Source organism: Melospiza georgiana, chromosome 7 (assembly GCF_028018845.1).
Source record: "Melospiza georgiana isolate bMelGeo1 chromosome 7, bMelGeo1.pri, whole genome shotgun sequence".
Taxonomy (NCBI): Eukaryota; Metazoa; Chordata; class Aves; order Passeriformes; family Passerellidae; genus Melospiza; species Melospiza georgiana.
This window is the reverse complement of record NC_080436.1, coordinates 12,755,891-12,771,687: the sequence shown is the minus strand read 5'-3', so window position 1 is coordinate 12,771,687 and position 15,797 is coordinate 12,755,891. Positions and strand designations below refer to the sequence as shown.

The 15,797-nt window shown below is 38.6% G+C and overlaps 1 protein-coding gene across 1 annotated transcript in view; it reads left to right on the top strand.

Annotated features, from left to right (window-relative positions):
- The window catches only part of HECW2 (HECT, C2 and WW domain containing E3 ubiquitin protein ligase 2), a 142,853-nt gene that overhangs the window by 115,612 nt on the left and 11,444 nt on the right, over nucleotides 1–15,797 (top strand). The window contains exons 18-23 of the mRNA XM_058027607.1: nucleotides 1,435–1,518; nucleotides 3,346–3,455; nucleotides 6,896–7,016; nucleotides 9,028–9,141; nucleotides 12,743–12,895; nucleotides 14,931–15,029. Of these exons, the coding sequence (XP_057883590.1) occupies nucleotides 1,435–1,518; nucleotides 3,346–3,455; nucleotides 6,896–7,016; nucleotides 9,028–9,141; nucleotides 12,743–12,895; nucleotides 14,931–15,029 (681 nt within the window). The remainder of the gene's footprint in view (nucleotides 1–1,434; nucleotides 1,519–3,345; nucleotides 3,456–6,895; nucleotides 7,017–9,027; nucleotides 9,142–12,742; nucleotides 12,896–14,930; nucleotides 15,030–15,797) is intronic.

The following is a 15,797-nucleotide window of genomic DNA, read 5'->3' as shown; positions in this document are numbered from 1 at the left end:
AGAGTCTATTAAAATATAAAATGAAAGTATACTACATGTAGAAGATTGTTGATCAGAGGTTTCATGGTGGAGTGGGAACATTATACTTCCCATATCTTTGTTAGGCATGTTGCCAAGATTAAATCTTCTTCCAGGCCACTGCAGGTAAATCTGAGAGGCTGCTAAATAATGTAAAGGGCTTCAGGCAAAGGCACCTGTTATACATTAAATATAATTTATAGTTTAATGGAAGGTAAAAGGCATATATGTTTTTAAAAATCACTGAAATCACAACTCTCACTGGTAACACCAAGAAGTCATGCATTGCAATAATTTGGAAGGCTGCATATATTAGTTAACCCAGAAAATGTCCTTCTGGTTTCTGGTGTTGCTGACAACCGAACACTGAGATATATTTTATAATCCACCATTTATTTCCTCCAGCCTTGCCATTTGGGCACCAGTGTAAAGTGAAGTGGGCTCTGGAAGTGTCCAGATGTCCCTGCCAATTGCATGGAGTGTTTTTGATCTTCTTGTCAGTGTTGGTAATAGGACATGGTGTAGACAGACTTGTGAGCTGAGCTAATGCTGCTGTTCTCACACAGAGGTCTTTTCTGTTTGTTTGGGGGTTTTCTCCTTTCAAACTCGGACTAGGTTTAGGTTTTAATACATGGGTTTGATTCTTGTTTTCTTTTCCTCCAGAAGTGTAAAGACAAATTAGAATTTATCTCTGCTGTGCTATCATACCGATAGAGAAAAAATATGAAGGATGTACTTGTATTACAGAATGCAAGGAAAGGCTCAGCAGAGAAAAGTAATAAGAATTCAAGGAATTATATTCAGTATAGATCTAAAATTATGTGTGTTACCATGCTCAGAACTTAGGATGCATAGATTCCACAGTCACCAAACAGGGTCTAGGAGAAAGGATATGTGTTTAGATGAAATACAGGGGAGAAGTACTGAAATTTTTTTTTACTGGAAGATCTCTTAAGTGCAGTGTGGTATGAAAACGCTGGCTTTAAAATCACAAGTATACATTGTAATGTATGGCTTACATTTGTACAGAGATTCAGAAAGACAGTGAACTCATTTTTGCAATAGGAATGTATTTTTACAGGTTTCAGCCTCCTGCTTTGAATTAATAGACATGGACTTGAGTGTGAATTTTTGGGATTGATTTTTTTTTTTACTCTTTTGGAGTAAAAGAAGCCTGCCCAGAGCATAAGCACATGAGCATTGAAGAGATGAGGGCAATGGGAGCATCCTTCCTCAGAGCAAATTAACTTTTTGGTTGTAGTATTTTACTGCTCACATGGGCTTGGTGTGGCAGGGAAAAAAAGTAGGGAAAACCATAACCCAGAGATTTCTGATATACTCTGTAGTTGTTGCTGTGGTACACATTGATGCCTTATTTGCAAAAGGTACTTGGAAAGCCTTTTTTTGCTCACACAGGGAGAAGATCCAGTTCATCCGGACAGAGGGAACACCTGGGCTGGTGCGTTTATCCAGTGATGCAGACCTTGTCATGTTACTCAGGTAGGCACTGCTGCTGCCCAAGCACATGTGGAACACCTTGTGGCAGCCACTCAGGAGCTTTCAGGGAGAAGTGTGGGCTGATGATGTCACCCAGTTGCTTCCCTTTCCCTCCCTGGAGTTGCAGCTGGGAGAGCTACAGCTCAAGGCTCAGGTTTTATTTTCATCATGTTCAGTTCTAGATGGTAGTTGAATGTCACACTTTTCAAGTGCGACCTTCAGCTACTTGTGATTCATATGGGTTTGCCCAGACCATCTGTAATTGTCCTGTTGCATCCAGCCCTGATGCTTAGAAAGGTGGTACAGCTCAGACCTTTATTCATCAATGAGCCTTGTGCTACTTTTAGACTGCATCTGTTTATTTCTGTGCTTTGGGAAGTGCCTGTTTGTAAAGGCACATACTTGAGAGGTCTTTTTATTACTTAATATCTCTCTTGCCTCTTCACTTGCTGTCAAGCATTGTCCCCTTTTGTAAAGGCAATATTCTTAGACTTCAGAAAATGGGAAGCTGATTCTTTAGTACTTTTCATTTAAGCTATTAACTTGAAAAATCAGACAGATTTTTTTGCTAAAATTAGACCCTTTTATCTTGATACTGTCCTCTCATCCACTGTAAAAATGCATCAAGAAGTTCATGGGTACCTTTAAAATGGAATCTAGTGAAATAAAATTGACATTAGCAGTTGTATTTTGAGGCCAGGTTGCATAATGATAATCCTTTCTGGTCCCTAAATCTCCTAGTTATTACAGCTATTAAAAAATCTCTTTTTAAATCTATGCCTGGGTCTTTTTGAAATGTAAATATTGTTTCTTAAGAAACTTTTTAAGATGTGTAACTTGGAGGAAAACATCACATGGCCCTGACTGCAAAAAAAACTGTGAGAAAGAACCCGTTTTAAAAAAGTCCATGTAAAAAATCTAGATATTTGTTTGGTGAGCAGACTTTGTAAAAAACATCTTTTATTTGAACATTGTTTTCATTGCATTGGATAGTATAAGACAGGTTTACAGTTCTTCCTATAGCTTAATTTTTGAAAGTGATTTTTATGTACTATTGCAACAGTTTATTTGTGTCATGTTTCACATTCAAAATACCTTTTGATACCAGATCCATTCTGACATTAGATATTCTGTCCCTTTTTGGATTTCCTTGTCAAATTTGGGAAAAGACTGAAATTTTAATATATATATAAATATGCATACATACATACATGCATACACACACACACACACACACACACACACAGAAGCAGTGATTAGGCTGCAGAATGTTTGAGTTTTTTCACTTAAAAAGTTGTGTATCAATAATAGATGAAGCATGAAGTAACTAAGCTTGAACATGCTAGATGTGATTCCTGGTTCTGTTATTAAACATAAAATGTTTAATAGGACTGTTATTAAACATAAAATGTTGTGCTAACAAGCTTACCAGTCAATACACTTAACAAGTTCAGATGTGGTTCTTAATCCTGGAGGCTTAGAATGTTTCTGAGTAAGGTTATTGACCCCTTTGTAATGAGAACATTAAAAATAAAAAAAAAAAGAAAAAAAAAAGAGAGAGTGGCCCATGAATTTTTAAGGCTGATTAACTATATTTCTATATTTTAACCTTGAGAGGAAATACCCAAATAGAAGTTATTGCTTTCTAGTACTTTCAAAATCTGCTTGAGGAAATGGCAATAAAATACTTTGTAGCACTTAAAGTGTGCACGGTGAAAATAGGTGACTATCAAAGAAAACAGGTTAATAACTAGAGATTTATCTCTAGAAAGTGAAACCTGCTATTTATTCAAACAAACATGTTCTTTCTCCTTTTCTCCTTTTTGCCAGCTTGTTTGAGGAGGAGATAATGTCATATGTGCCGCCACATGCCTTACTTCATCCCAGCTATTGCCAGTCCCCGCGAGGCTCGCCGGTGTCTTCACCTCAGAACTCTCCAGGTAAGTTGCTCAGGCAAAGCTTCTGCAGGGCCTCCATGAAACCACTTCTCATCCTTGATGAGACAAGATCTAGAACTATTTTTGAACAAAGTCAACAAGTCCAATTGTATTTGACTGTCAGACTTGAACCTTTGCCTTGGCTCACAAGATGTTTTGCTGGATGTATGCAACTTGAGGGGTTGTGATTTTGTTCTGACTTGTAAAAAAACATGCAGACTTGTTTCTCGCTGGTGTGGAACAACTAAGTGACTGCTCATGCCAGCATCCTGATGCCTGGAGATTTAAAGCATGGATCTAATAGCTGAAAATTAAAATGGCAATGTAATGGGGCTGTGGGGCAATAAGGAACAATTTTATATATAAAAGCCAGCTTGTTATACTTTACCACAATTTCAAAACATAGCATACTGCAGCTGTCTGAATATTCACGTCAGAATGGAAGGAGACTGATATTTCAGATTCTGAGTTGCAGATTAGAACTAAATTATTGCAAGTATGACAGGTTCCATTTGAAAGCCATGTTGATAGATGTTGCTATGCTTAGTTTCCTCATGATAACAGATAAATCAGAAGTGACTTAAGGGGATTTCTACAAATTTGATAACAAAAGTATAGATAAATAGAGAACATTTAGAGTGTAAGCAACTCTAGATAGTTACAGACAACAAGAAGTTTCTATCAGAGGAAGAACTGTGCTTTTCATGGGCATTTCCCAGTCCTCAGTAACAAAAAGCTTTGCCTTTTCATGGAATCAAATTAAATGCATTCATAAACATGTGGTAGCTTTTCCTGCTGTTGGACAAAGGACCTCTGTAAGAACTCTCTGAAGAAACTATCTGAAGACTTTAATGATCTTTGGCTTTCTGTGAAGCAGCGAAATACAGTATTCACATTTATTAATACTTTCAGTATGTATATGGTTTAGATATAACTGTTTCCCTGTATTGACAAGAAGGGAATGATCTGCATGTATGCATCTTACTTCCAACTGCAAACCTGGCAGTCTTTTACAAATAAAACCAGTTTTGGCTTCCAGAGTTAAGATTTCTTAATCACTGGTATGTGCACCAAAGCATGCTGGGCATAGTTTCATTCCAACAAAGTAATTTCAAAATATGCTCAGTCTTTTACATGTGATATTCTCATTTACTCACAGTAGCAGCAGACAGTAGAGAAGGAACAGTGATGGGTTTAGTCTCGTTCTCCCTAAAATTGTAATCTCTCTTCTGGCTCATAGAAAAATATAGAGAGACCATTGAATCTCCCTGTCAGTCTGCAAGCGTGCATGTTTGTGTTGGTGTACAAATGACTTTTTTGATGAGAAATTGTAAATAGCCCATGTTTCTATGGAGGCTCTGTTTTTTCTCATCAGCTAAGCTGGCTGTGCTGCACTGCATGAGGTGGGGTGTTAAGGATCCATTGTTCAGATCAGTCACAATCACTTGTACTTTCTGTTTTGGAAAAGATGAATAGTCATGAAGCTACTCTTTATATCTGCTTCAGAATATAAGCTCTTTGAAAATCAAGTATGATTATCACATCACTGGTGGTTTTAGCTCTTCCATTAACATCTTTTGTTCCCAAGGCGGAAGTAATCACTATAATTGCCCAGGAATTTCTTGGCATATGCATCTGATTTGCAGTGAGGAACTTGTCATGTGCTGACAGAATATTATGATGCTGATCTCTGAACCATGAATAATGTGTTATCAGATTCATGTTTTGTGGTACCCTTCAAAAAAATCTAGCTTCCTTGAGGGGTTAACGTTAAAGTGTATTTTTGTTGCCTTTTCTGGTGACTGCATTTTTGTACATAGTTTGACCCAAAGCAAAACAAACAAGAGAGGGAAAAGGCCAATAGTTAAAAGGCTTGTTTACTGTTTCTGTAAGTTTTCAGGAGATTTCAGCTCAGTGTACCTTTAGAAGCTCTTGGTGCTCTCAGTAAAAGAGGAAAACCACTATAGAAGAATCAATGACCATGATCTGTGTTTTCGGAGGGATCCTTCATGTTTCTTTTGGAGCCCTGCAGATTCCGTGATATTTACTATCCTCCCACACTTCACTTGAAGCCTGGAACAAGTGCCAAGTGCGTTTCTGGTCGGACAGGTCTTTTAAGGACCTGTTAAATGGCATTCAACTTAGTGAGCTCACTGGCTGTCTCTGATCTGTGCAGAGATAGACTCTGCAGCTCCTTCCAGCCCCCACTTCCGCAGGATGTGCTGTCGCCGTTTCCGTCAGACCCATGGCCTTTGTGGCTGCTCTCCTTCCCCTTCTCTGCCCACAGAGGCTGAACGGATGCACCTCCTCTCTTGTTTTACCTGAAACATTACGTTCCCATGCCTTCCTCACAGTAGCATTCAATGTTTCTGTATTGGCTTAGCTTCATGCAGGGAGCCACAAACAAACTTGCATGAGGAACTGAGGTAAAAGACAGAACTCTGCAGAACAGTGCTGCTAAACTGTTCATTTGTGCTTTCAGTGCTTTACAGGTGACCACTAGTTCCAGAGAAGTAGTTGGCAACTTATGTGTATTTTAGGGCATGAAAAATTTTAAACATCATCCAGATTTTTTGTAGGATGTCTACACAGCCATGCAGCAGGGAAGGAGTTTAACTGCCTCCTTGGCACCCTGCCTCACAATCAAAGCAGCGGAAGTCATTTATCAGGGAGGCAGTGGAAGTCCTAATGATGGCCATTTTCAGAACAGATGAGACTAAACACCTGATTTGTATACACTGTCCATGCAGTTGTAGGGTATGCCTTTTTTTTTTTTTTTGTGTACAGATCTCACCTCTTCTTGGTTTTAAGAAATTGACCCTCAAAACCAGGTATTCAAAATTAAATTCCCTTACATGACCATCATGTATGTTTCTGCAGCCACAGATTAGAAGCTCCACAAAATTAAATTTGGTAGTCTTTCCATTCTTCCTATATTTTTCTTCCTTGTTACTTCCCTAGGGAAAATCTTCCACTAAGGAATTTCCAAATATTTTCCTTCTTCCTCTTGGTGTAGTCATCATGGGAAATGCAGAGTTCAGCCTATTTTTGCTTCATTTCTGAGTTGTTGTTTTCCTGATAATATTAAAACCAGAACAGAACATTTATTGTATGAACTATTATAAAGGTAAGACATAAAGTGTACTTGAAAAACAAAAAGTAAAGTCTTTCTAGTTGCTTCGTTGTTTTTAAAATCCGTCTTTTGCATTGACCTGGATTTGCTCTTTTAAGATTTACTTTTGAAAGATGATACTATTGGAAGTGAGCAACCAAAAAGTCTGCAGAGCAGATTTGAAGATATGCAGCTTTTACTCTTTATGGAGGTGACTAAACCAAACACATACCATGCATATCTCTTGCTATGAAGGAGTCTTCCCAGGAGCAGATGGGACATGCATCAGCTGGTGTCACACAGCTCATTCTGTGCCCGTTGCTCCCTGCAGGTACTCAGCGTGCCAACGCCCGAGCTCCAGCTCCATACAAAAGAGACTTTGAAGCCAAGCTGAGGAACTTCTACAGAAAGTTGGAGACTAAAGGATATGGACAAGGCCCAGGGAAATTGAAGTAGGTTGAAGCATCTCGTGAAACTGGATTTCTTTTCAGGCAGCTTGCCTTGCCTCGCACATCTGCAAGCTTCTTCCCATTAGAAGGAATGCAGATGTTACGGTTACCCAGGCATTTCTGGGAATAGAAGACCTGTAATAAAAGACTTAATGCCAGCATGTGATTCATAGCAGAGGGTACAGCAAGTTCTGAGCACCTCTGTGCTTCCTCCAACTATGTTTTTGTACAGACAATATTACCAATATGGTGCCAAAAAGAGCTTTGGGAAGAGGCCTGCAGAACAGGAGGCATCTGAATTCTTCCATTATGATATAAACAGTTACATTTTCTCATATCTTTTTCCACTAAAAAAACAATTACAGAGACATATCTTTTGTACATCATTGTTTGTTCTGATACCACAGTCCTCTTTAGTAAAGAGGATTCATATATTAAATGTTGTTAAACTCTAAAGATTGCCTTAAAAAAAAATGGTAATATTTTTATTTTAGAACTCTGAATGGTAGAATACTTGGAGTGAGGTCTTCCCTTCTTCATTTATTAGCCAACCATGTGATTATGTGCTGTTATATATAAGAATTGTTCTCACAAGATACTTTCAAAATTTTGTAAATTACCAGGTCTTGTGCCAGTTATCAAACTCATAGCCATGAGGCACTAGAACATGATTTAATCATTTCCTCTATTATAAAAAAGGGGTTTTCTATTTTTTGTTTAAATTTCCTTCAGCCAGTCACTTCTCTTATTTTGCAGAAATCTGTGCAAAGCTCAGACTTCATTCATGTGAGCTTGTTACAAGTTTTGCAAAAATGAAATGGGATTAAAATGCTGTTGTTTAGGCCTTAAGAGGCAAAGATTGAGCAATGTCTGCCTAGAATGTAATGAAATCATAAACAGTTAAAGCCTTATCTATGAAAGCTTTGTCCTGAATGCTTGGGCAAACAACTGGTGGGGAGCATTTGCTCCTTGTAATAATCTGTTCCATTTCTTACACCCTTTTTTTCCCCTGACCTATTTGCCATCACACTGGAGATTTTTAAGCTGTAGTTTGACATGTGAATGGAAGTCTTCTTTGGGTTGCTTTCCCAGGCAACAGCACTGACCTGTTCAAAGCAGGGCCCAGCACAGCTCTGCTGCTGCCTGGGTCTCCTCTTTGCCCAGGTGCCTGCTCAGCTCCAGGCTCTCCCCTTGCAATCCTTGGCAGGATGGCCCAGTGCAGTCAGTGGGCTCTGCAGGGCCACAGGGGCTTTGCAGGAGCTGGGGTGGGTTCAGCTGCCTTCCAGCAGCTGCTGGCTGATGGGCACACACAGAAGGCAGTGTTTGAATATAGAGCAAGTGAAGTCTCAGGAAACTAATTGAACACATTTTTTTTTTTGGCAGAGGATAAAATGTTTAAGTAAGGAGGTTCTTTCACCTCTTATTTTAGATCTTTATGACACTTCCTCATTTTCACAATTTTTCTTTCAGAGGGTACATTGCGTTTTCGCATGTGATGCTTAAGTGGGATTTTGCACAAATAATTGCCATTCCTTCTGGAATTTTTGTACCATCACACACTCAAGGATAATGTAGAGATGTGTGTTTCTGGCTTTACCATACTGTGATTTTCCATGGTTTTATCTTTTTCTGTGTAAAGAGGCTGATTTTTACAGAAAAGATGAGACTCTTGCTCACAGTTAAACTCACTTAGGGGTCCAGCTTTACAAAAGGATTTCAGACTTAATGAAAATGCCAGCTTTAGGACCTTTCTGCTTAAGACTTTAAGGAAGGACCAAGGCAGACAAAACAAAACTACTCTTCTTTGTACAATGTACAGTGTACAAGGGACATTTTATTGGAACATAAGGGAGAGCATTGGAGGAGAACAGGAGCTTCCTGATCTGAATAAAATTATCCAGCAGAAACGGGTATCTCTGAAATCACCCGGGTTATTATCCTGCTGTGTAAATAGTTGTTTCCAGATGTGGTTCATGTTCACAAATTGCTGTTTCAAAATACTTTTGCCCTTCAGATTAATCATCAGGAGAGATCACTTGTTAGAAGATGCCTTTAACCAGATCATGGGCTACTCAAGGAAAGACCTGCAGAGAAATAAACTCTATGTCACGTTTGTTGGGGAAGAAGGGTGAGTAAAACAGGGAAGTATTTGTGGTCTGAGAACACAGTGTCTTGCAGCTCCTCTCTCACCAGATTGTTCTCTAGAGAGAAAAGAGGAACCACTGTGGTCAGGAAATGCCACATACACAAGCCTAGAACATACAGCTGTTCAAGATGGCTTCTTAAGCATTTTGCAATGTAACATATCCTGCCTTTGCAGAAGTAATGTGAATGGTTATGTGAATTTTCCCAGTAGTTGGTGTGTGTTTCAGAATGTTGCTGGGAAAGCAAATTAAAAACCAAACAGCTTTCTTGTGTTATTCATATTTCTTTTCTCTCAGTGCTGTTGTGTCTCCAGGGCTTACCAAAAGACAGCTGCCATTTGTTGGAGGGAGGGTGCTTTCAGAGTAGGCTATGGGCTCAGTCCTTGATTTAGCCCTGTCTGAGACACTGGGAGCAGAAAGCCCTCAGTACTACAGAAGGTGCTCACTGCCTCTTCAAGCCAGGGCCTACATCACAAGTAAAAGCAACTGGGCTGTTGCTAGTTGTTAAAAAACCCCAAATATTCCCCACGCTTCAAAGTGACATTCAGAGAATGCTCAGTCTGTGTCTAATGAAAGTGTAATGTGTTACAGGTTGTGAGATGTGTTTTGCAGAGCAACATGTGGTTAGATTTCCTTTGCAAGTGAAACTGAAACAGTGTACTATTTGCTGCTTTTGTCTCTTGATTTGTGCCCCCTTTGGTAGGCCTTAAAGCCCACTTGTCTGTTGTTGAAACAGTTCATGAACATGTTTATAAATATTCAAACTTTTATTCCATGATATTCAGACAACTGCAGCACAGCACTTGGAATGCTGTAGTGTGGGCTATTGCCATGCAATGTGTGAGTCTTTAAAATGCAAAGTTGTAATAGAAACATCTCCTACAAGATTAGATAAAATTAATATGTCTTTGAAAACCTCTAAATCCTACTGTTTGTTTAAAATTCACCCTGAAGCACTTGGTGTTAATAAAGATCCAGTGAAGTCTTAAAATAATGTTAACAGCTGAGAGCCAAGTGTGGACTTGTTCATATAAATAATATCACCATGCTGTCTGAGGAAAAACTCAGAACTGGAATGGCAAGGTGGTGCACAATGAGATTAATGCTGTATTGACAAAGGAGGGTGGGGATGCAGGAGCAAGGCCTGCTTTCTCAGCCCCTACCAGCCTTTACTTTCACAGCTACAGCCTCAAATCAGATTTAAAAATGAAAGGGAAATTCTTTAAATCATACATGAGATAGAGATTGATCCAGATACACCATTTCCTTTCATCAGATGTCAGAATTTTGCATTTCACCACTCAGCAGCATGAGGAGTGACCTGGAAATGGGGGTGACGCCTCCTGTCCCCATTGTATCCAGCTTTACATGAGACTCTAGCCTTAATGGAAAAGAATCAGTTCATTAGGAGCAAAGGGAAATTAAAATGACGTCAGTCCTTTATTTGCACATCTGTATTTTTAATGAAGAAAGGATGTGTGCAAACAGTATTGTTTCATCAGAGATGGTGCAAGGATATGTATCACATCCAACTCTTCATTTGGCCAGGTGAAGAAAGACAGGTCAGGGTGGAGGAGAGGAGCAATACTGAAAGTTAATTGTTTCCTATTTGCTCCTCCTTTTTCAACAGTGTAAGTAGGAGTTTACTTTTGCATTTCTTTTGCTCTTGGTAAAGAGACATAAGTCATAAAGTAATGGGTAAGGAAATAATTACATAATACAACATTTTAGTAACTCTTGATTTATTAATATATAAAATAGTAAGTGGGGCAACTCAGACATGGTTGTTGCTGTTCAAGTGATTTCTGTCATAAGTCTCATAATGTGTATCTTCCTCCAATCTTCAGTTTCTATACTTACCAATTGTGGTGCTCATTTAATGGTTGTTATACACTCATTCATTTTGGTAATAAATTACAAAAAATTAGATAGAAAAAATATGGTTCCTTGTTTTTCCTGAGTTCTTTGAACTACTAGGAGAAGCTGCTTTGCATTTAAGTGTGGTAAATCTGAAATATTAATGGTGGTTCCTAGGAGACATGAGTCATGTTGCCAACAACATATTACTCTCCTGAATATCCAAATGCCCTACAGTTGCAGCTGTTGTGTGGTTGCATACCTCTCGTATGAAGTTTTCTCACCCTTGTGCCAAGCCTTTAATTGTAGGATAAATCTGACTGGCAGTGCAGGACTCTCATGATTGATTTATTTAACATGACTCACAGTAACTGCATACAGAGGGAGCTGTATGAAGTGCCTGATAGTCAAGCACACAGTTTCCTTTCTATCTCAGGATTTCTTAGTGTGTCTGATTATCCCAGAAGTTTGCAAGAATCTTGCAGACGACCCTTTGCTTGATCCTGATATTTGTGCCAAGATTAAGATCCAACAGTTGTCCATGGTGTCAAACCATTTTTGATTTTTTCCTCTCTAATTTGTTGATGGAATCTACCCCTTCTTGCCAGGGTAAGGATCTGTTTCAGTACTTCACTGCTGAAGCTTAACAGAAGTGAAATGCTTCCAAGTGACTGAAGGGAAAATGTATTTATTCAGCCGAGGGAAGAGGGTTTATCCTCAGCTTGATAACGGCTCCTAGCCTTTACTTTCCTGACAGCTTCATCCTCAAAAACAACTCTCATTTGTGGTTGTCTTCTGTAAAAGTCTGTGAGCCAAAACATTTGTAGTAGGAGTTTTTTGTGAAAGCTGACCTTCTCTGTGGTACCTGTGTCTGTGCATCGTCTTAGTACTTGAGTCAAATATTAAGTCTTTTATCTATAAAAGATGTATTTTCTTTTTGTTAGGATTATAATATTCTCTGCTCCCCACTGGAAAACTAGTTTTCTGTTTTCCAACTCTAATAGAGCATTAAGGTCATACCTAACTCATTTCACTGGTGACCTGCAGAGTAATGTCACAATTCAGTCTCAGTGCATTGTCAGCAATTAATTTGTTTATCATTCAGGAAGAAGAGGTTATTTAGATTCATTAGTACTGGAATCTTCAAATAGGGGAAAAAAGTAGAAAACAATAAATAAAAAAACCCAACAAAGGAAGTGGACTCTCCAAAAGACATTTAAATGCACTCAAGTTTGGAAGACAGACAAGAAAATTTAGACCAAGAAACATAAATCACTGAAGTAATCTCAGATTATATTGCTAGGGAGAACACAAATATTATCCCTCCAATTGTCCTATGGTTGCAGTCTGCAAAGACAAAATATGACCATTGTTTATTTTCATTGTTAATTTGTCAGATGCAGATAAGTCTGATTTTTGGCTCTTTTCATGATTTGCCTCCTCCCCACCCCCAATTATTTGGTTATATTCCTGTGGCAGAGGCCACTGCAGATGGAGCCAAAGATTTTTTTCTAAGTGCAGCCCACATGGAGGACTTCATTCCAGTCCTCCAAGCCATTCCATTTTAGAATAGTCCCTTGAGAGTTCCACATACTTTGGCATTAGGCAATATGCACGGATAAGGGTTTTGGTTAAAATCTTACGAAATTTTAATCAAAATATAGTGTAAGGAATGTAGATTAAAAAAAAGGTTCTTACTTGATAGTAATGTCAGGTTTCTCTTTAAAGGTTGGACTACAGTGGACCATCAAGAGAGTTTTTTTTCCTGGTGTCCAGGGAGCTCTTCAATCCATATTATGGTTTGTTTGAATATTCAGCCAATGATACCTACACAGTACAAATAAGTCCCATGTCTGCATTTGTAGACAATCACCATGAGTGGTAAGAATTCTTTTCTTTTGTTTTTCACATACATTTTCTGTTATTCCCACTTGTAGAACAACTGCTCAAATCTGCTCAGACATGTAACACAGAATCTGATCTTTGTAACCAGCAGCAAAATAATTGCATTTCTTTAGACTTCCCTGATTTTGGTTTCTCTTGTGGTTTTTAAATGATCTTGTTTCTCACAAGGTCAGCAAAATTATGATTTGGAACATGTATCATGGGATTGTCTCACAACACAACTCCCTGCATTTCTTGTACATTAGTAGTCATTTCATGAAAGCAATATTAACCTCTTGTGTATTAGAAAAAACAAGAAAAAATAGCAACACATTGACTTTCTGTCAGCTAAGGAGATGAAGGGAGGTTTCAGGCACGTATTACTATATGTAAGTTGTTTGAATCTTCCAAAAGAGTGCAGAGATTACCTCAGTGGAAAACCCCCAGCATACATATTGGAAGGATATCTGTGGTGATATCTTCATTGGGGGTAGGGAGGAGATTGCTGATCACACAACTTTGAAACAGTCTGTAAATTTACCTCTGCTTCTGAAATAGTTATGGAGGATTTTTGCATAATCCTATTTTAACAATTATAAGCCATTTTAAATCACCCTCAGTTGATTTAAGCCATGGCATCACCATAAATCTGTAAAGCTGTGCTGTGACTATTAATAGAGAATTCTGCTGTGTAAGTAGTTGGATTACATTAATAGTGGAATGACAACTGCTCATCTCTGTAGGACAGATATGCACTGAGTTCTTATTTTTTGAAGGCCAGTTATGAAGAATGAGTATCAGAGGGGAATCTCATTACTAATTTTACAAATGAAAAGAAAATTACCTGGGTGGTAGTTCAGTGAGTGGAAGCAACCTGCCTGTTCAACTCCAGTACTTCAAGTCTCTATTGGAAAGGCAGACCAGCCTGGTGCAGAGGTGACAGAAAACCCTTATGTGCTGTGCAGCTTCTGCCAATGTTATTTATTCATCCCTGGCTTCTGCAGTGCTGGGCCAGAGACCTGGGGAATGAAGGAGGCATGACCCCTATCTCTTTCAGAGAGTGCTGGTTTTGTACAGCCCCAGGGGGAATTCAGAAAATGCAGCTGTGACAAGCAGTTTATGCATGGGAAGGGGAAGGCTCTGCATGTCACATCCTCATCTTACAAACATTGTACAAGCAGGTATCATAAAGCCCTAATTTTTTCCAATAAAAATGTTGTTAAGGATGCATAAACAGAAAGTTCAAGAAACATTTACTTTGAAAACAAACACTAGGCTTTAATCCAGTTCTAGAATTGTGGAAGAGCTTTCACAATGAATCTTGATTCTCATGGGAATATTTGCAAAGACCCTCCTATTTCAAGGTTGCTGCCATTTGTTCTCAACGCTGGCAAACTTCCTGCTTACACACCCAACAAAATAAAGATAATAAGGGAAGAAAGAGGTGAGAGAAGGAGATTTAGATCCTGATGACATAGGGCTGGAGAGCACTGCTATACATAAAAAAAACTTTCTGGCGCTGTTTGTGAAAATATACAGAGAACTCCTTAACCACAGTCAGAAGAGGGAGCAAGGAGCTCCTCTAAGTAGGAAAGACAGGCAGCATGAGCTGTCAGCCAGGGAAAGAGTAGCAAAACCTTTGGCCTCTCTATAACATGAAAACAAGTTAATCCTGTAGAGGTGTGAAATAAAAATAGACAGTGGCTATCATTTTGGGAGATAATGCGTTTATTATGGCTGCTCTGGCAGGGGCCGATTGGGTTAAATATGGATTTGACATTTTTGAGCAGTTGTAACTTAGGTATCTGAGGGATTTTCCACACTCTGCAGTCTTGCATTTTTTATTATTTTTTTCCCTGTGCCTTACTGAGAATGTTAAAGAAACCCAAGAAATAAACAAAAATACCACAATTTAGACATAGCTGTCTGATTTAATAATGCTGTTTGGAAATACATTCAAGTTTTGATGACAGAGCAGTACCAACCACAAAGATTCAGTATCACAACTGTAATGTAACTCTTTCTCTTCCAGGTTCAGGTTTAGTGGTCGAATTCTTGGTCTTGCTCTGATACATCAGTATTTGCTGGATGCCTTTTTTACAAGACCCTTTTATAAAGCTCTCCTCCGAATGTGAGTAGAATTGTTCTGTCTCCTCTTTTGTTTGGTTCCTTCCCCATCAAAGGTGCCATTTTGTGTATGGATCATTTATGATGCTGTATTGACAAAGGAGATAGGCTATTATTTATAACTTAGTTAAACTGATTTCAATCCATGGGTTTTTTGAAAAATTTCCTTGTTTCTACTACCTCAGAATGTTGTTTGTGATCTGTATGAGAACCTCATGTTTTGTTTTAGCCCTGTTAGTAGCTTTCTTCTACAAAATCTTAGACTTGAAGAGGTACAATGCGGTGCTGTGGGCTTATTCCAGATATTAATAGAGTTCTTATTCTTTTGTCATGCAATGACTCACAGGATAGGATATGAATCACTTCATAACTCAGACTGCACCATGCATTCTCAGATTAGACTAATTGTTGGCAATCTCCATTTTGAGGAGCTGTACTTTGGTAGACTTCAGATGTCGTTTCCAGAACTACTGCTTCTGTTCTGGCTGAAACAATGAGAGCTGTGCTTGCTCAGCATGTCTGGAACATAAGACCTAATGAGCTTAAGGTGCTTTACTTTTTATTTGAAAGCTGGTTTTGAGAAGTCTGGAAGCATTTTTTTTCCTATAAAACATTGCATGTTCTAGTAGTGGGGAGTAATTAATACATTCCTACAGCACATACATTTTTAAAACACCTAAATGCTAGCAGAAGAATGAGGTATGGGGAAATATGGTAAGTATGTGGTAAGCTGGAAATCTAAGCAATTCAACAAATGATGGAGATGAGGCAG